General features: G+C 42.8%; 1 protein-coding gene across 3 annotated transcripts; it reads left to right on the forward strand.

The window, feature by feature from the left end:
* The first annotated feature begins 57 nt into the window (after nucleotides 1-57).
* Nucleotides 58-19,634, forward strand: sntg1 (syntrophin, gamma 1). Of its 3 annotated transcripts, none has more exons than XM_085930023.1 (20): nucleotides 58-200; nucleotides 3,176-3,280; nucleotides 6,946-7,134; nucleotides 8,222-8,271; nucleotides 10,053-10,187; nucleotides 11,106-11,162; nucleotides 11,551-11,608; nucleotides 11,716-11,759; nucleotides 12,581-12,622; nucleotides 12,727-12,829; nucleotides 13,244-13,326; nucleotides 13,460-13,590; nucleotides 14,197-14,326; nucleotides 15,963-16,001; nucleotides 16,668-16,784; nucleotides 17,062-17,133; nucleotides 17,292-17,444; nucleotides 17,527-17,619; nucleotides 18,376-18,486; nucleotides 18,590-19,634. In XM_085930023.1, the coding sequence occupies exons 4-20, from the start codon at nucleotides 8,245-8,247 to the stop codon at nucleotides 18,773-18,775; spliced, it is 1,581 nt and encodes a 526-aa protein (XP_085786149.1). In that variant the 5' UTR covers nucleotides 58-200; nucleotides 3,176-3,280; nucleotides 6,946-7,134; nucleotides 8,222-8,244; the 3' UTR covers nucleotides 18,776-19,634. The 3 variants fall into 3 exon arrangements, with proteins under 3 accessions (XP_085786149.1, XP_085786150.1, XP_085786151.1); XM_085930024.1 differs by having other exon boundaries at nucleotides 3,176-3,272; XM_085930025.1 differs by lacking the exons at nucleotides 58-200; nucleotides 3,176-3,280 and adding an exon at nucleotides 3,666-3,815.
* Nucleotides 19,635-20,590: the final 956 nt, after the last annotated feature.

The following is a 20,590-nucleotide window of genomic DNA, read 5'->3' on the forward strand; positions in this document are numbered from 1 at the left end:
CTTCCCTTTCTCCACCTCTTCCATCCTTCCATCTGTCCTCCTGCGTTCGGAGGCTGAGGCGAGTGGAACGGGATGTGGGCGATACTGCCATGCACAAGGGATGCATTGTGGCTTGGTTGAGCTGCTCCGTAACACCCGTTGCATGCGTTGATTTCAAGAGGAAAAGCAGCCGAATAGGACGTCAGCACCTGTTCCATCAGGTAAGCCTTTTGTGATTATGAGATCAACCATTCATCAGTTATCACACACGTGCCTTGCTTGAAAGGATTCAATGCTTCCTTGGAGTAGATGGGATTTGAAAGCACATAGGTGTGACATGGATTTACATTTATTTATTTTTTTTGCTGTGGGTTGGGCATATGTGGGCTGTATGCGCTTGAAATCCCTGCAAAGCAATGTTTCAGCACTCCTGCATGAAAAGGGAGGTTGTGGTGGTGGTGGTGGTGGTGGTGGTGGTGGTGGGGGGGGGTCCAAAACTGCTGAAATCTGTGGTCACATGATATATGTTGCTTCCCGGGATGAAGGCTCACTTTGCTCGAGCTTGGCAGGGTTTGCGTCTTAAAACCCCCTGTGAGAGTTGCAAATCCGCAATTCCCCTCCTGCGTTATGCCACCCCCCCTCCCTCCCTCTGTGAGATGTTTGTGCTCGCTAGTGGTCATAGGTCAGCGGACATCACTGTGATGTAGCGGAGGTCTCCTCAAGACATGCCATCTTGAGCTCCTATTTGTCAGCATGTCGTAAATTAAAAAACACTTTGGATAAATAGAAAATTCGACGAAGTGTGTCACAGTGAGAATTTGACGTTAATTGGCCCAAAGAGAGCGTCACAAAAGTTTCCCCTCAAACCTCCGTGATCAATGGCCGAGCGAGAAACCGACTCGACAAAAGAGCTCCTCTGTACTTTATCTTTTCCTGCTAGCCTAATCGATAATCTCTTGTTGCATCCGTCGCTTTCCCTGCACCCCCGCAGGCTCATTAAAATTCAGACGACGTTAATCGCCTTAAAGACACAAGTGGGATAAGTTGTCTGGTGGCATCACGAGAAGCAGCAAGGATAGGCTCCAACACATCAATTATGGATGGAAACCTTTGGACGCAAGGCAGTCCTGCAAAGGATGCACCGGAATCTTCTCTTTAAAGTCAAAAGACATATTCCCCCAAAATTTAGCAAATGGACAAAATTCTGACATGTATTTTCCCCAAAAATATGTGAAATGAAAAATAGTCAGTTGCATGGTCAAAATGGCACCAAAAAGCCAAAATGTTTCTCCTCTGTCGGGACGGTTGTAAACAAAAAAAACTGCATGGAGTTGTTGCCCCCCCTCAGGAGTTGTAACAGCTTTCTGATCATGTCGCATCATTCCACTTGTTTGATGGGCTGCTTCCACATCAAATCATATTGAATGTGGCGAAGCCGATTTTATGGCAAGCACAATGGCCACATCCAATATGGCGGCCGTGGTGCCATTTTGGTCAAAATAGGGCCAATCAGACAGAAAACATGGAGTGACAATCCAAATGAGAGTAGCTTGTTGAATAAAGGATGAACGAGATGAGATGAGAGCCCCCATGTCCTGCAGAATAAACTCGAGAGCACTTGGGACTAGTTGCGCCGCTGGACATCGTCATCGCCGTCTAACCTCAGCGCTCCCCCGGCGAGAGAAAAATTGAGCGGTGGACTTCATAGCAAGTCATCACGACCAAGCGACGATGTATTCGCCTGTCGGTGGGCCGTGGCCGCAAAAGTCATATGATGGAGCAGCTATTAGCTTGGCGTAGCAGGGAAGCTACAGTTAATGAAGCGAAAGCGACGACCCCCGGTCAAGACACCGGCCTCATTGCCATGCGCCTGGCGTGCAGCTGCTGATTTGGAGCTGCGTGACAGCAATGGGGGAAGCAATTAAGAGATGGATTATATACACTCGCTAAAGTGGGCCACACGTACCGATTTGCACACGTACCTATGTGGAAATAAAATTTCAAAAATCATACAAAAGGAATTGCCATCGTAAATACTGAACAGGTTTACTATTTCTGATTGTCAGCGTTAGTGGTGTGGAAAGGGGTGGGAGCGATGGGGCGGGGGGCACCCCAGCCATCCACCTGGGGGGGAGGTTGTGTCCAAAGGCCCAATTATTGTCATGTGTGTATCCGGCATCATCTTAGATCAGCCATGCAAGCCCCCACCCTCCCAATAAATCACGGCTGCAGCATTTCCATGAAAACAAGCACGTTAGCTCACATCTGACGAAGGCCATGAGGCGAGAGTACATCGGCTCAAGTAGCGCCTTCTGCTAGCGGCTTAATTGAAGGCAAACATTGCGCGCTGTAAATTGTGCTACTCTCTCGCTCGCCGTGGAACTTTGTCAATTCACTCAACCTGTGAGTAGTCAAATAGCCCTGAGCGGCAATTAACCCACATTGCAATTGTGCTTATGATGACAGAACACAGCGTGTGTGTGTGTGTGTGTGTATGTGTGTGTCTGTGTGTATGTGTGTGGCCTGTTGAGTGAAAGCTTTGTTTGATGAAAGGCTCGTTTATGCTCTATGTTGAATATGCATACTAGAGTGGCGGGGAGGGTGGTGGGGGTGCAGGGGGGGGGGGGGGTTGCTCAGATATGCTTCGATGCATCATCATAATTGTATGACTCAGTTTGGGAAAAACTGTCACGGATCTCATTTGAGATCCATTCAGAATGTGTTGCTTCAAACATTATTACAAATGTTTAAAGCGCAGTGAGTTTGGCTACGTTTGGGAGTCATGAGATTGTGTCAGATCCTCGTTGGAGTGAATCATTTTGTATTTCAATTTGAGTCAATCCTATTACTGTATATCTCCGTCGGTATAAATCGTTTTGCATTTTAGTTAGAGTGAATTGTTTTACATGACGTATTTTGAATGATGGTTTTGCGCAGGCGTTAATTATAACTGGTCAACTATGACACAATCTCGATGTGGAGGGAGGGGAAGGTACAAAGTCTTCATGTTTCTACACCACTGCTCAGTGAAATGGCCTTTTATTGATTGTCTGCACATTGATTTGGCTTATAAAGCTTCAAATTAATTGAAGAGTGAAGTACTTTCACTTAGATCGTAAAATACATGATCTGTGCTCCTTTATTCGTTTTTTTTCTTTCCCTCTAACTTTGTAATGTGTGGTTTTTTTTTTTATAGGCATCAACATTACTTCAATGTGGCTCCTTCTGCAACTTGGCCACAAGAGGGCAGTATATTCAGTCATGCAGACACAAAGAAGAGTTTCACAACTTCGGTGAGCAAGTAAGCCGCACTTTTGTTGTTTTTATATTAGAGGTTAAAGAATATATGCATTTGAGTATTATTACACAATTTGTATTATCCAAAATTTCACGCTCCTTGTTGAGGTTGCTTCTTTTTGGGGAAAAAATGTCATCAAAATAATTGCATAACATTGATTCAAACGAGAACTTGAGAGACTTTTATTTCCTTAAAAAAAAATTCAGACTGAGGTCTGGAGCTTTCATTTTTAAAGATTTTGCTGCACTATATCTAATTTCCAAATGAGGATGAAGTATTCATGCTGTACGTTAAAATATAGATGAATTCAAATGGCTCTGGTGGGACTGAAAAGTTCCAGCTATTCATTGCTACATATTTTAGCGCATTAGCACTTTGGGCAGGTGATGGAAGTTCAACTTGACGTTTGCTGCTTTCATCTTCCATAAAATGTAAATTTTGCGTCACGTACGGTGTCACTCGCCTATCTCGTCGCACAGTTTTAACTTCATACATAATTGGCCGGTCCAATGAGGGATGGATGAAGGCTTGTACTAAGGTGAGTGGAGTAGACGTGTCACTCTTTTTAGTAATGTGGCCTTCTGCCTTTTCATTTTTTTTCCAGCATTTCAAACTACTTCACTTACAAAAAAAGCCATCATGTCTTAAAAGTCCAAATTCCTACCTCCTTAAATGCAGCAGTCTGAGAAGAAAATCTGATGAAAAAAGATTATGAAATGACTGTATTTTGTCAAATTACGGCAACTACTGTAATAGCTGCAATTTACTATATTTACTGGCAAATATGAAACTATCATGGTGAGTTACTTTGATTCCCCACTACAAAGTCTGCAATGGTGACGCTTCCATTCCCAGTTGTAGAGATGCTGACCAATCTTGAGTGGGCGGGGCTTAAAGATGAACAGAGGGGCTGTACATAAAAAGGCCACAGGAAGATGAATGAGGCCATTTCGAACCACGCAAAGCCGCTCGAGTTACGTCCCGGAATAAAACCGAGGCAAAAGAAAAGCTTGCGTCTTCTGGGAAAACCGCTGACTCGGCATGTCCTCACTTTGTGTGTCGAGTGTGCGACAAGTTGATATCTTCCGGTGGAGGACATGCATCATAGTCAGAAAGGCCAAGAACTCAGCCTATAAATGAGTGCACTAATTTACTGCTCTGCCCATCACTCATGGAGTACACGCGGCCTGGAGGGCGATGCGGAGCTTCATGACACGCTCCTATTTTGACAAATGTTCTCAGAGGATTGAAAACGCCATGAGACGCTTTCCTATCCCTGGCGAATGATCGATACCAGCGTCTGTTTGAGCATGAGGCGGAGAATATACGTACATGGAAATAAAAGAACTTCGCAGCTCTTAAAACTGTGGGCTTCAAAATGAGACAAATTGCCTGAAATACTATTTATATGCAAAATTTGTTCCAACAAGGGCTACAAATTCATCCTGATGAATTCAAGCTGTCCAAAATGGGTTACCAGGTATCAGTGTAGCATAATTGAAAATATTATTAATTAATTTTATCTATATATAATTATATAACAATATATTATATTTATTCTATATATTTATATATATATTTTATATATTTTTTCATTTATTATATATATATGTATATAAATAAAATAAATAAATAAATATATATATATTATATATATATATTTTTTAAAGAAAGCCCTGTAGTCATTCCATCATTGTTCATTTCTTTTGGCATTCGGATGAAAGGTGCCACCTGTATTTCACAAAGCCACTAAAGCAGAGCTTACAGATAAAGAAAAAAATGTCCAATCCCAGCTATATTCATAAATTATCTTTGTCCAGCTCAAAAACCATTGAGCAGAGCGCAAACCTTGACCAAAGAATCCCAAAGAAATACTCGCTCGATGACTGTATTGCAGGGCTCAGCTGGTGATTTATTCATTTATTTATTTCTAATTGCTCCCGAAAAGTGAATACACGTGTCTTCCTTCCATAATAACGGAATAAGCAACAGTAAGTGCTCTCTCCGGGAGCACGCACAGTTTGTTCTAGGAAGTAGAATACACTGGAAGTGACGCCGGCATCCATTTTCCGGTAAAACTCGATTTGCAGAAACACATGGCGCCCGCCGACAGCTGCCTCGTCTCCCACGCGCGGCGACCATTCATCATTAAGTCTCGGAGATGGAGATGTCCCGTGTAGCATCTCTCTGCCTCATTCAGCCAATCTCCTCTCCATTGTGTCGGAGGCGAACGTAGCAAAGTTGGTAGCGCTGCAAATATCTGATGTAGTGCTTGTAAAAAAAAAAAAAAAAGGCTCTTACGCTGACTCAACTTAAAAGGCAACACAAGGTCTATTTAACCTTTGCATTCGCAAGCATGAGAGACATTTTTCAAGCAGGACATTTATTTTTATATGAGCTTCCCTTCACATCCATCACACGAGCTGCTGCTTCTGCGCAACACACTTCAAACTCTAAAACACATCACTGGCTTTCTCCATCACTGTTGGCCCTTCTGCTCTGTATACATTATAGCACACTCCCGTATTGATCGAGCTGCCAGGTATGCCCACACCAATTCAATAATTAATACTATGATCAATAAACCATTATAAACTTCAACGTTATGTGAATTTAGAGCTGGTTGTTGTTGTTGTTTTTTTTTTGTTGCATCGAATGCAATCCAATTATCGAGCGGCTGAGTTCATGACACGCTAGTACAGTTGGAAAACTTAGTTTTGGCAGAATTACAACAAATGACTTTTTTATCTTTAATAGGGCAACGGAAGACATGGTGACTCAGTAATGAGGCAGTGGAAGCACTTTATTTCAATTAGGTTAGGATTACAGCGCCGCTCAACCATTTTCAACAAAAACTACTTCTTGTTTCGTTCATCTTCTTTTAAATTGACATGGTTTCAAACTGTGCTGCTATCGAGTGGTCAGCAGTGGAATTACATCTTAAAGAATCCATATTTAATACATTTAAAACCAGTGACATGATTTTGTTGCGGTATTGTTTAGTCCTAATTAAGCTTTGAATAAAACAGCAAGTGATACTTTTTACAGCAGGCGAGCCAAGATGTAACCTCCTTGCAAGAAAGCTTTTGAGTAGGACTTCAACACGCGATTAATATTTGAGAACATCCCAGGGCCATTTCATGAAGGTCATTGCTTTACATTTCAGCTTTTATTCTCCTCAGATCCTCCGCAGATCGCTCACTCCTGCTCCAGATGGGACTCAGACGTAGTATATATTTGCAAATCCTATTAAAGCTTCTCTTGCTGTATAATATTAATCAGAGGTGGATAATTTATGCATGGAAAGTAGCTTGGAACCATGTTTGTGCTTATTTTAATTTTCTCATGCTGTCGTGCACTTACTGTATTGTATGACGGTGGCGTCTCATCAGAGAGGTGGCCTCCAGCCAGCAACCCGTCCTGACAAGTGTTGTTGTAGCAAAATGTAAGAATAGGAGCTAATTGCATTTTGACGGGGTATTACAAGCCAGTCATTCTTTCCCAGGGAGAATCTTGTTCTAAATATTCCTGTTTATGCACAGAATAGAAGCTGCCGATTGCATCTGGTTCCACATCCCTTCCCTTCTCAAGTGTTTAATCAGGAACATTCACTCTGCTTTCCTCACAGGAGAATTTAAACCTCTTCCAATTTTTGCTTCTTATCGCAGCTCCGCGAGTGGCCCCGGGCTAGTGCCCTGAGGAACACCCCCCCGCCCTAACCCCGCCGCTCCTGATTGCCGGGTCCGTCAGGGGATGCGGACGGGCCAACTCGCAGCAGCGTCACTCTGATCCGGGATCAGCTGGGTGTTGGATGGCCTGTTCTCCACATCAAAACAGTCGGGGGCCTTTCTAGTGAAGTGAGTGTCCTTCCAGCGGGTCCCACGGGAGCCGCTTTTTAGCTTGCGCGTCTGGTTGTTGAGTCAAGTGGCAGTCGTGTCTGATTAAAAATGAGCCGGCCGCTTTGTGCAAATGAGGAGCTGCTTTCGATATGGCGTCGCTGGAGTACAAAAGAACCGAACCCGCTCTTCTATATTATATGGGGAGAAATGGATTGAAACATTTATTAGGGCTCCTTATCCTCACCTTTTGCTCTCATGAATTATTCCTCGCTACTTCACACTTTCTGCTTTTCTCCAGAGGTTACCTCCTGCTCATTCTGGAGAGTAAAGTTTCAAAAAGAGGATAAACTATATATGGAAGGGCAGATGTGCTACTTTTTTTGTACCTTTAAAGAGTTCGTTCATAAGCATGTATGTGAATGGATAAATTGTTGGGAACAATAAAGCAATACAAAGTGGCTGTACGGAGAAATTCAGCATGGCAGGCTGCTACACTTGATGAAATAATTTCTTGATGAAACAGTTTGTGGCTCATTGGCCAATTTTTGTACTTTGGGAAACTGTAACATCTTCAATTTTCTGACCAGGGGGCGGCTTAAATTTCATGTGCTGCCGTGTTAGTGCACATCAGTCCACAAGTACGGTGGCCATAAAGGAGCAAAAATCTTTGTGCCCTACTACATACTTCAGGCTTACACGATTATGATTTGTGTGGTGCCTTCTTTATTAAAAAAAAAATATATATGTCTTGATATGGTTCGCTAAATACTGACATATATCATCCCCTGTGTGTTAAACCTCTAATGATATGTCTGACTTTACACTACTAAAGTAATATTTTTTTTAAGGGTTAGGGTTGTTCAAATGTATCCAGATATATTGATTTCCATCCTTGGATGTAGATCATGCGCTTCATGAAACTCTTTTTAAGATCCTTTACTTTGCTGCTCCACGAATAAGACATCTCCTGAGATTTTATGTAGCATTTCAATGAAGGTCTATCTCCTTTTGTAAGCGCTGTTGCTGCTAACAAAGCCAGTTTAAATTGGCTGTGGGCTTTTTCTGCAGGCGCTCTATAACTCTGTTGTGTTTCTCTCCTCTGCAGCATCCCTCACTGCGCGGTAGCACATGGATTTCAAGACCTCAAATGAAGAGGTTGGTAGCATTTAATCAATCTCTGGGAATGGAGAGCATTTATTATTCTCCTTTCTGCTTTTACAAGTGGCTAATGCAGAGAGAAGTATATATACATTTTATTCCCGCAGATCTTGGCCGTGGGCTTTTATTTACTCAACTGTGGTATGGGCTTCTATCTGGCAGCGTGTATATGCTGAACAATAAAGGCCCCAGTAAGGATCCCTGCGGGACACCGCAGGTCACGTTGTAAGATTCGGAGATGATATTACCATGGTGTGCTTTCTGAGAGATTACATTCAAACCGGGATTGCGCTAAGCATTTTATGCCAATATGATCGAGCATTGACAGTAACAAAGACAGGCCAAAGGTCAAGTAATAGTAATATATTCATGAGCTGTCAGAGTCCAAAGCTTATTATCTCCAGTAGCCCTGAATCCGCACTGAAACAGATCACTCAAAGCCACGTGATCATGAATCTTTTATGCTTCGATGTTTTCAACCATTTCAAAGACAAAACAGGTGCTACTCCATGTAGTTACAAAAATATCGCAGGGTCAGGGTTGGATCTTTTAAGACTCCCACAACGGCTGTCTTAAAAGCTACTGGGCGAAACGTTAACAATGTTAAGAATAGAAAAACCTCAGGATTTGAAAGAGCGCTTTAACAAGCTTCCCAGTGAGAGTCTCGCCCCGGTATGTTGTTTGTTTTGCTACGCTAACGAGTTGTGCGCGTCCTTCAAGGGATACTCGCACATGGTGTGAGAGTGTAACCCAACAATGTACCTGACTACTTGGATTAGATCCACTCAGCGAAGGCTTTGACCTGGTTTGCGGAAGAGAGCCTTAAATCACTTCCCTAATGAGTTTCATATTGGGGAGGAGTCATAAAATAAGTGCAATAACTGGGTGATTATGCTTAGCTGCTAGGCTAGCTGTTGGGTAAGCATTGCTACTGTATCAAATTGGTGAAATAACTTGATGAAAGCTAGCAAACACAGTTGTTGTATGCAGTATATGTATGCCTGATTACGCACGATGATTTGGCTAATGATGTTACAGAGGAGAGATGAGGCCAATTAGGAACAATGCCATTGACAACGCAGGTCACCGGCGCTAATCCGCGCCGCAATGCCCTCACTCCTTTTCTCCCTCACCACACACCCATTCGTCCGAGATGGGCGAAGGAACGCACACTCTCTCTTTCTCTGATTCCATCCGTCACCCTGCAGCTGCAGCGGAGGCCTCCTCGTTCCTCGCCGCCGCTCATTAGCGGTGAGAGATAACTGACCCGCCGTGGCGCTAACACATTGCGCGCATGCGGCGCGGACTTGTTAACTGATGACGGGCGACGAGCACACTGACACGAGTGGCTCCTTTTTCCTCCTGGCGGTCCTGTCAGGTGAAGGTGCTTTCTTTATTTAGACCCTTTTCAAGTCAAGGGCAGACAGGCATCGTAATTAGCCGGGGAAGGGGGAAGCGGTGGCGGAATGCAAATGGATGCAAATGAGCATGTTTAAATGCGTGATTGGAAACACAGTCCCCGCTGCTTGTGTAATGCCAGGAAGTGACAACCGCTTCTGCTCAATTTCACCGCTTCTTTATGTGTGTTTAAAAAAAAAATAATAATAATAATTTCTTTTTAGGATTGTGTTCACGTGCGTCAACAAGCGAAGCAAAGGCGATAACGCACAGCAGCAGAGCTCTCATTTCCAATGTTCATTTCGCCACCAGCGGCCTTTCATTTCATGGCCACTTAATTTAGCCCCGATGAACGATGTTATCTCTCCCGATGTTCGCAGACAAAGACTGGCATTTATTTGATGCAAGAAGGTAATGAGGAGCCCTTTAATATCCGACTGCACTTGGCTAAAGATATTCTGACCATTCAGGAGCAAGATGTCATCTGCGTGTCTGGAGAACCTTTCTATTCAAGCGTAAGTAAGCACTGACCTCGCTCACACGTTGACACTCAAACAAACAACAGCTGAAGGCCGCCCCGAGTGTGTGTTGCTGAGTGGCGCACAATCGTTTGCTAAAACAATGACTCCCTTGACACGTTTGGAAAAAGTCAGCTCACCCGTGATTGTGATGAGGACACGCTCTAAAGAAAATAGATGGATGGGATGAATGGTTGCCCCTGGCAACAGTGTGATCTAGTATCATTGCCACAAATAAGCCTTTTGAGTAGAATACAAGAAATGCGGCCCTGTGTTGATAAAAGTGCCCGAAAGGCGCATTGTTGTATATTTTTTTCATTTTGCTCCATTCAGGCAATAATATTTTGACGCTCACTCAACTCTCTGACTTTGTACGACTTTTGAAATTTCCAGTCAAAATTGGAGTTGTATTCTCTCAGCGGCGTTCTTCTTTGATCAGCGCGACACTTTGCCAAACGGGATTCGTAGATTTCAAAGGAGCTGGCTTGGAAAGTTAAGATTCAGCGTGCCGAGAGACAACAGCTCATCTAGCCCCATTAAAGTTTAAGGTTGAAAAAGAGAACCAGCAGTAGAAAGATGGATTCACTCAAATCAGCGCACAAATTACAGCTGTTTTATTACTCAACACATAATTAGGAAAAAATATGTCATTTTTTGCATAATCTTGGCGGATTTGATTTATTTATTTATTCTATAAATAAATGTGACGACATCACAACTGGGCTCTGACCAAAACGGCCGATTCTGTTTCCCACTCCTTTCGAACAATCGTTATTGTGTAAAGTGGAGACAAAAAAATGAAAGATTTAAGACTGAAGAAACAAACTGAGATGTTCAAAGAAGAGTTCGAATGAAATGTGAACGTGTCATTGAAGCACGACTAAACCAGTTATGCCTCGCCTCCTTGCCTTCCAGGAAAGGACTGTAACGATACGGCGACAGACCATCGGAGGGTTTGGCCTCAGCATCAAGGTAATTTCCATTCTCTTGTCTTTTCAAAATGTTCGCCGTGACTCTGAGGCGGGATTTACACTTCATGCTTCAAGTGACGCAATTCCAATTTCTTTTGCTCTCAAGTGTCGCCGTTGGGATATAACTCATGGAAGCCTCAATAACATTAAGAAATACATTGAAATTTGCCTGCTGAAAATGTCATTAAATAAGCAAAATACTTGCCAATGCCAGTGGACTCATATAAGGTTTTAAATTAATGGGAGAAAACAGTCAGGCAGACTAAACATTAAATAATGTTTAATATTTATGTGTGTCTCTTGAAATGTATATGGAAACAAACGTATAATATCAAAATTTCAAAATTGGACAGTTTGATTTTTGTCAATTCTTGTTGCATGTACATCAGGGTGGTGCCGAGCATAAAATCCCTGTGGTGATATCCAAAATATCCAAAGAACAAAAAAGTAAGTAGAAGTTTGAAAGGTAAAGTTGCTTTTTTTTTTCCACACTTGAGCCATTTCACTCCTAAAGTGCTGTTTTTTGATTGTGTTTTTGTTTTCCTGCTTTCCAGCTGAACTCTCTGGGCTGCTTTTCATTGGCGATAGTATCCTCCAGGTACACATCTCATTTAACTAACTTAATGGCACGTGGTAATGTGATTGTATCCAACTAACAACAACTAAAAGTGGCTCGCTCCACACTGAAGACAATTGCTAGAAAGTTGCAGATCCTTTTTTTTCCGCATTTTGACAAAGCACAGTAAGTAACCTTAAGCTAGCTCTGTAGAACTATGACCAACAAAATGGCAATTCTTAGCTAACAGCTACACCAAGCCATCCTTTTGATTGCAAGTGCTAAAGCATACTAAAATGCTAACAGGATTTATAGAATGAAGCAAAATGTTGTATTACAGTCCAGTCATGGGAGGTTAGGAGGACCGGGCCCAAAAAGGCTCGCTACCTCATTTGCTATGCTAACACACAGAAAGCTAGTAACCTGACTTAAAAAAAAAAAAAGCTCTAAAGCAGATTGATAAGGCTTTTACATCGTTCCTTGTATTTGGGTCCTATTTCAAATTGATCCAACGCTATCACGCTAACTCTTGGTTATAGCAAGACAGGAAGGCGAGTACTAGTTCAAATGCGATCCGCCAGTCCAGAACAATAAAAATCCCAAGAGGGCTAATGCTGATGTAACATCCCATTACCATTTGTCCAAATAGAAAAGCTCTCCATGTTGGCGATACATCATTTAGCCGCTATAAAAACGTCTCATATTGAAGGATGTATGTTTCCTCCTCGTAATTCGCAGTGCAGGTATTCCATAAGAGACGTTTTGGCGATTTCATTCATCATTTTCGCCATTGTAGATACTGTATAATGCCAGCAAGAGCACAATCCCGTTTATTTACACTTACACGCCACTGCTACTTGCAGATAAACGGAATCAACGTGAGAAGCTATCGCCACGAGGAAGTGGTAAGCTGTCAGCTCCGACCTGTATCGACTCAAAAGTTTTTATTTTAGCTTGAATTGGAAACGACTTTGTCAGCATGACTCTAAGTACTTTCCGTGTGTTGCAGGTTCAGGTGTTAAGGAATGCCGGTGAAGAAGTGACCCTCACAGTGTCGTTCCTCAAGAAGACCCCAGCTTTCCTCAAATTGCCTCTGAGTGAGGACTGTATGTGTAAGTCATGAAATCATCAAAATTCGAGTCACAGTTGGGGATGGGAATCGATAAGGAGTCACAGATTCCACAAAACGTACGATTTGAAATCGACATCATTTGGTCGGGCCAAAGCGTAATATAGATTTTGTCAAAAAGACACATTCGACACCAAGCGAGTGACTCAACGATAAATAATGAGCACAATGAGCAGGGTCATTGTGGCGCATTTGATTTTGCTCTTGCGTCAGAAAGTCTCGGCCTGTCATCAGACATAAAAGCCTTTCATAAGTGTACATGTAGGAGGCCAGGTTGACTGGCCACTCGACTGCATAGAAATCTTCCACTTAAAAAAAAACAAAAAACCTTTCTAATCATGGAATTGTGTATTGATTGACTTTTTTTCTTTTTTTTTTTTTTTTTTTTAACTCTCAGGCATCCCCAGCGACCAGAGCAGCGGGACCTCGTCTCCTTTGTGCGATAGCGGCCTCCACTTGAACTACCATCCAAATAACACGGTACTTGTCTTTCTTCATTTGCAGGAATCAATGCGGCCCACCAGCAGGGATACTTAAGCAGGCAACGGAAGTTGACCCTACAAATAAAAGCCGTTTGGTACCTCAATACAACAAATACTGTGTTTTGTTCCAGGACACGCTGTCCTGCTCATCGTGGCCCACTTCCCCGGGCCTCCGCTGGGAGAAGAGATGGGTGGACCTGCGCCTTCTACCATTGCTGCACTCTCGCCTCTCGCAGCACATGCCGGGCTCTGACGTGTGCAGGTGGGCCGCGGGACGTTCACTCCCGTCTACTCGGCCCGTTTTTTTTAGCGTACGTGCCTCGAAACAGTGAGCTAATGTGACATCGGCCGTGACCATCTGCTGTTGGACGGACGTATTAAACACAGACGGCTTGATTTATGGAGCCATTAAGCCGTCCTTGGATACACTTCCATCAGCGCTACACTGCAGCAGGAATGTGCGTTGATTCTTAATGGAGCCCAACTTGTTTGTTTTTGTTTTTTATTCTATGTAAATATATATGAAGCACTACATCAGCCATTCTGCAGGCACGGGTTAGATTTTAATTAACGTGAAAAACGAGACGCGCAGGAGTGCCGGGCGACGATAGCGAGGCCTTGTTTTCGTTATCAAACTGCGCAGACACTTTTTGTCCACGATAAAGTAAAAGGCGCGCCAACATCTGACATTTTGAATAAGATTTGATTTGTTGCGCTAAAGACTCGTGTGAGTCGCCGAGTTTCAGAGCGTAAGCAAAGGTTAGCGCCAGTGCGAATCAGGATGGATGGATGGAAACGTCCACATGAATTTGTGTGCCTGTCTTTTTTTATCCCGTGTCATCGCCCTCTTTTTTTTTTCTTTCCCAAGGAAAAATGCGTTCCAGGTCGTCGCGGTGGACGGAGTTTGCAGCGGCGTACTCCAGTTCCCTTCCGACGAGGACTGCTTGGATTGGCTCCAGGCTGTCGGCGGCAACATCTCGGCCCTCACAAAGCACAATGTAAGTTGAAATCGACGTGTGTTTATGCCAGCGTCACACGATTGCGGCACAAAGCGAATAGCGTATCGAGAGGGAACGCTCATGCTTCACATCTCAGCATGTCCTTTCCCCCGCTTTACACTTTGGCGTCTGGGTGTAGGCGAAGTCGTTAAGTCGCAGCGCTGGCAACAACAAGAGACGAAGTGATTATGGTGTGTCTGCGTGACTGTGTGTGTTGGGTCCGCTGGGTAAATAATTGAGCCTTGCTTAATTGGAGTGGACGCGGCACCACCAGGGATGACTCACCAAGCAATCGAGCGTTTCTGTGGCCTTTTGGCGGGCACAAAAGATACACACCAGCACGCACAAACAACACACTCCTGTAATAGAGTCCATTACAGGTGAACAACATTTTGTACACCCGCAAACACGCAACGTAAACCTTTTTTCCCATTCAAGAGGTAAGGGCTAAATTGTCATATGGCCTCGTCGTCGCCATGGCAACATGAGAGTTGTCCTCTTGCCGTCATTGATTTTTGTACCTGAGCCATGATGATTTCCAATGGTATCGGACTACTCGAGTAGTTTTGTTTTCGATCAAAAGAGACTCTTATCAATCTACCAAGTGAGTTTTTGTTTAAGATCAAAGGAAGGACCTAATTGATTTTTAGCGACATCACTGTTTCTGATTGATATCTGACCGCGGAAGTCGATTTGATGCATATATAAGGAAGAACCACGTTGAGTTTGTGTGCTATCCGACCACCCGAGTCGTTTTGTTCCCCATCAAAGGAAGAGCCCGATTCACTTTGAAACAACACCAAGGTCATTTTCTGTTGGATCAAAGGAAAAAAGGGGTCCTTTTAAAACTCACGTGACATTGTTGATTTTGGAGTCATAACTGAGCGCCAAAGTCGTTTCGTTTTGGATCAAAGGAAGAATCCTATTGAATTACAATTCCTGTTGAGGTCGTTTTCATGCAAGGAGATTCCCTGCTGATTTTGACTGCTACTTTTATTCCATATACTGATTTTGAATGAGGGATTTTAAAATGTTCCATTCACAACATAAAATTATCTTAGATAATAGAGGGGGGGGGGATGTCAAATGCACCTTTATAAAAATGAAAACGCCATGCAAGAAGAAACCTTTTCACGGGTGGATAGGCAACAGCATGCCGTGAATTAGAGGGCAGAGGTAAGAGCGCTGGAGAGGCTTGTGGGTGTTCCCGTGCCACAATGATAGCGATTTGTATGAGAGTGAGCGTTAAATAAGTGTAGGAGGAGAGGATAGCAACGGATGGAAGCCATTGAGAAAAAAAAAAAAAAAGATGTGCCGCTCTTATGAGAGTACTTCATTGTGAATTCAAAGTGATGTAAATTAACACTAGGAAATTATGTGTTAGCGCCTTTAAATGTGAGAGGTTATTAGTGTCTGCTGTTGAAAAATGTGATTCGTAGATTAAATAACATTTTTACTTTATATTCTACCTCAATGGAAGTGTGATTTGAAAAAATATATATAAATGATATAAATTGTGAGCCTTAACTAACTTGATCTGAGCCCCTGCTAGCTTAATTGTTATTTTCCTCAAGAGTGAGCTGGTGAACCCGCTTGCGTTAGCGATACACTTTAATAATTTAATGTCTCTCAACAGGTGAAGAAGATCAACCGGAATTTTCCAGTCAACCAGCAGGTAAAAAGTAAAACATTTCTGAATGCATTTGGTATTGTAAAGTGTAAGCAGGTCAGCCAGTCAGAGAAAGGACACGTTTCATTAGTGCCAAAGGATTGCAGCGCCAGCTAAATGTTTGCATCATGATCCAAGGGAGAGGGAAAAACAACTTAATTGCCTTGAGTGCCTTTGCTTTCACTAACATGGTCCTGCACGACACAAATGAAACTGCCATCTATCAAACAGACGAGAGCAGCAAACATGTTAGCTTGATGGCTACACAGAACCTCTTGATGTCATCAAATCATCCTTTTTCTAACATCAACCCCCGAGGCCCCCGCTCCGTCATCTCTTGGTGACTGCCACGGCCCTGATTAGCATTTTTTGATGGGGTGTGTTGAGAATTGCTGGAATACTGTTGGAAAAGATTAAAAGGGTGAGAGAGAAAAAGAAAATCTTGGCGACAAGTCTATGTGACTGTCATAATGTAAGAGGCAATTAGTGATTACAAAATGGTGGACCATCTTAAAATGGTGGCAGATAACGCACAACGATTAAAAACGACTTAGAGACCGTGATTGGCCCGCAGTCCCTATTTTTGAGAAAGGTTGACCTGGGTTGTAAGTGGAAGTTATAAGTACTATTGTGTTAAATGTCACATTTTCTTCCACACGATGAACGGCGCAGATCATCTACATGGGCTGGGCCGACGAGAAGGAGCAGGACTCCGTCCAAGACCGAATGTACTCGCCAAAGTTCCTTGCTTTAAGGGGTTCCTCTCTCTTCAAGTTCTCTGCTCCTCCGGTAGGATTTTTTTATTTAAATTCTTTTGTCGCTGTAATTATTGTGTGCATTCTTGAAGAGGAAGCTAGTCATCATTTTATGTAGAGCGATAATAACAAGCACTGTAAAATTCTGATGTAATTGAAATATGCTAATGTAAATGGATGGCGGAATATAAGAGGAGGCCTTGAGATGAGCTACTTTATTATTTAAGATTCTTCATAATGTAGCAACCTTTTCGAGGCAACATCCTTCAACAATCTTTTACGTCTCCTCTGAATTAATTTTCTATTTGCAGGTGACAACATGGGACTGGACAAGAGCAGAGAAAAGTTTTACTGTCTATGAAATTATGTGCAAGATCTTAAAGGTAGTGCAAGCCATTTTTCCAATTGAATGTATTCAACCCTTTTTTTTAAAATACTGGAGGAACATAAAAAGAACACGCACAATATGGAGGCGTCACGGTTAAGGTTGTGCTAGCTAACAACATGGCGCCTTTTGTGCGCTTGCTCTTTGTGTGATCAGGATAACGAGCTGGTGGACAAGAGGAAGCACTGCTTCAGCGTACAGACGGAAATGGGTGAGGACATGTTCTTCAGCGTGGAGCTGGAGTCTGAGTTGCTCGTCTGGGAAAAAGCCTTTCAGATGGCCACTTACCTGGAAGTGGAGCGGATACAGGTGGGCAAGATTTACCCGGAGAGAGAGAGAATGATCACATTAGCTGCCAAGCTCACAGTTTGTTTTTCTTCTTCTTCTTCAGTGTAAAACGTATGCCTGCATCACAGAGAGCCACCTGATGGGACTAACAGTGGACTTCAGCATGGGCTTTGTGTGCTTTGACGCCGCTTCCAAGGTAAGTGCTAGCGTTAGCGATTTCATGATTTGAGGTTTGTATGCTAGCATTAGCATTATACATTCATGGGCTTAGCATTAGCAATAAATACATTTCCTGAAATATGAGCTGACTGATGTTTGCTAGCATTAGCATGAATTATGTACAGTGTTTCCCAATCTTTACTGAGCCAGAGCACATTGGACCAGAATATTATTTACAGACCACACGCCGTCTAATATGAAGGCTGGGAACTCCGCATTTACCTTTAAGGATACTTAAATTTAATGGCTTTCTTCGGTTGAGTTTAATTCCCTGGAGCCGACCTACGAGCGAACTTAACCTTTGCACCAGAGGTGACAACTCGCACTGGTGAATTCACCCAAACACACCACGTAGAATCACATTTATCATGATCGGCGGCAGCGTCTTGATAACAGCATAAAACAAAAAGCAATAAAGCAGATCATTTAATTCACGGTAATTTATGATAAATAAAAGCAAAACACAATCCAAGTTTTTTTTTTTTTCCCCCTTGGCTAAGCGTGATGCCAACAGTGTACTCTTCCTAATGGACCAAGAGCACTTAGTGTTGATGTGTTCAATAAATTAAGACATAAAAGATGTGCTTGGACGTGAATCAGCAGATGTATGGGAAGGACCAGGAAGGTGTGTCCTTTGCTAAGCAACGGAAAGTCACGCTTGCATTAAAACAAGGGTCGGGGTTTCTAACTTCACGATTGTTTCATACACAAATGAATGCAATGTGCCTTCTAGGCTGTTCTTTGGAGATACAAGTTCTCTCAACTGAAAGGCTCATCAGATGACGGCAAAAGCAAAATCAAGTTTTTATTCCAAAATCAAGACTCCAAATCTATTGAAGCAAAGGCAAGTCAATCCGAAAACAACTTTTTATGCGGCCTTCACGCATACTGATTTGGGGTTACGTTTCAATATAGTACATTCATTGATTGATTTTTGTCTCCCGCAGGAGCTGGAGTTCTCCAACTTGTTTGCGGTCCTTCATTGCATTCACGCTTTCTTTGCCGCCAAAGTGGCATGCCTGGACCCCATGTTCGTGGAGAGCCAGGCTACGGCGACCAACGCTGGCATTCCTTCACTGGCCAGCATCTCATGCAATTCGCACACTCCCAAGCTGAAATATAAGAACACTTGACGTAGCCTTTGCGCTCCAGTCCTCCACCATAGCCTCAAAGGTCTGACGGGAGGGAGAAAAAGACTCCGCCTGAGGTTTTCAAGGGGACACTTGAGACACGGACCTCCTTGGGGAAAATGCCTGAAACAAGAAGCTTCACACAAGAGGACTCCATGGACACCAAGTGTGCATTTATTTCAACATCTTTCTAAGTCCACCCACTCTATTCCCTTTCCTAGGATATCAATATCAAGATTATAATTGACACAAATATACTTTTATATGGGTTTGGGTTATTGCCAACTTTTCCTGTATTCAAGAAAAGACTTATCTGCATTAGATGGACTAAAGTTGTGGGACAAAGTATATTTTTGTCCACATTCTTAGTAGCAAAATGTGATCTATAGTAGTCTATATTCAATTTTAGGGCAGAATTAAATTGATTAGAGGAGTTTTGAGTCCCCCTTCCCCCTAAAATTTGTGATAGTGTAAATAGGCATTGACTTTGAAATGACCTAAATTATGACAGATGTGATTTTGAGGGTAAATGAGCTCATAGCGTGGGTAATTCACTCTTTGGACCAATTTAGATGATATGATCTTTTGGTTTATTTTCATAAGTTTGGAGTCCGGTTTGTAAATATGAAAAATGATATCAATGGCAGTGACTAAAACACGGTGGGAGCTGAGATGAACAATCTATGGCAGCAAAGTCAGATGAATGTGTATTACAAAGAGGATGTTGGCAGTAATACCCTTCAAACAAAACAAGATTAATGAGAAAGAAAGAGAGAGAGAGAGAGAGAAGGTGATTTTATTTTTTGCAGATGTTTTATTAACAAATTTACTGTGTCATGAATTAAATAAAAGAGATCTTTTATAACGGTTCGCTGGTGATTGCTTTCCTTTTTTGTACAAACAGCCAATCAGAAAATGGGGGTGAGGGCGGGTGTGGCACTTTTCATTTCAGTTAAGCTTTGACCATGATTTTTCCCTAATGAAGTGGCCTGTGATTAGGTACACCTGAAAATGGCGGTGTACCTAATAGAGTGACCGAGTGACGTCACAGATCAACCAGCCAATCAGAAAGTGGGGGGTTGTTTGGGTGTGGCACTTTTCACTTTCATTTAAATTTTGACCATGATTTTTCCCTAATGAAGTGGCCTGTGATTAGGTACACCTGAAAATGGCGGTGTACCTAATAGAGTGACCGAGTGACGTCACAGATCAACCAGCCAATCAGAAAGTGGGGGGTTGTTTGGGTGTGGCACTTTTCACTTTCATTTAAATTTTGACCATGATTTTTCCCTAATGAAGTGGCCTGTGATTAGGTACACCTGAAAATGGCGGTGTACCTAATAGAGTGACCGAGTGACGTCACAGATCAACCAGCCAATCAGAAAGTGGGGGGTTGTTTGGGTGTGGCACTTTTCACTTTCATTTAAATTTTGACCATGATTTTTCCCTAATGAAGTGGCCTGTGATTAGGTACACCTGAAAATGGCGGTGTACCTAATAGAGTGACCGAGTGACGTCACAGATCAACCAGCCAATCAGAAAGTGGGGGGTTGTTTGGGTGTGGCACTTTTCACTTTCATTTAAATTTTGACCATGATTTTTCCCTAATGAAGTGGCCTGTGATTAGGTACACCTGAAAATGGCGGTGTACCTAATAGAGTGACCGAGTGACGTCACAGATCAACCAGCCAATCAGAAAGTGGGGGTGAGGGCGGGTGTGGCACTTTTCACTTTCACTTAAACTTTTTCCCTAATGAAGTGATTAGGTACACCTGTGTCCGTGTGACGTCACAGCTCAACCAGCCAATCAGAAAGTGG

This window comes from Syngnathus leptorhynchus, chromosome 14 (assembly GCF_054491065.1).
Source record: "Syngnathus leptorhynchus isolate UIUO chromosome 14, UIUO_Slep, whole genome shotgun sequence".
Lineage (NCBI taxonomy): Eukaryota > Metazoa > Chordata > Actinopteri > Syngnathiformes > Syngnathidae > Syngnathus > Syngnathus leptorhynchus.

What these genes read in the sequence shown, in the direction of transcription:
- sntg1 (XM_085930023.1), top strand. Translation starts at nt 8,245, where the DNA reads ATGGATTTCAAGACCTCAAATGAAGAG. An exon ending in AATATCCAAAGAACAAAAAA is followed by an intron (nt 11,609 to 11,715) that starts GTAAGTAGAAGT and finishes CCTGCTTTCCAG; the next exon opens with CTGAACTCTCTGGGCTGCTT. An exon ending in CGGCCCTCACAAAGCACAAT is followed by an intron (nt 14,327 to 15,962) that starts GTAAGTTGAAAT and finishes GTCTCTCAACAG; the next exon opens with GTGAAGAAGATCAACCGGAA.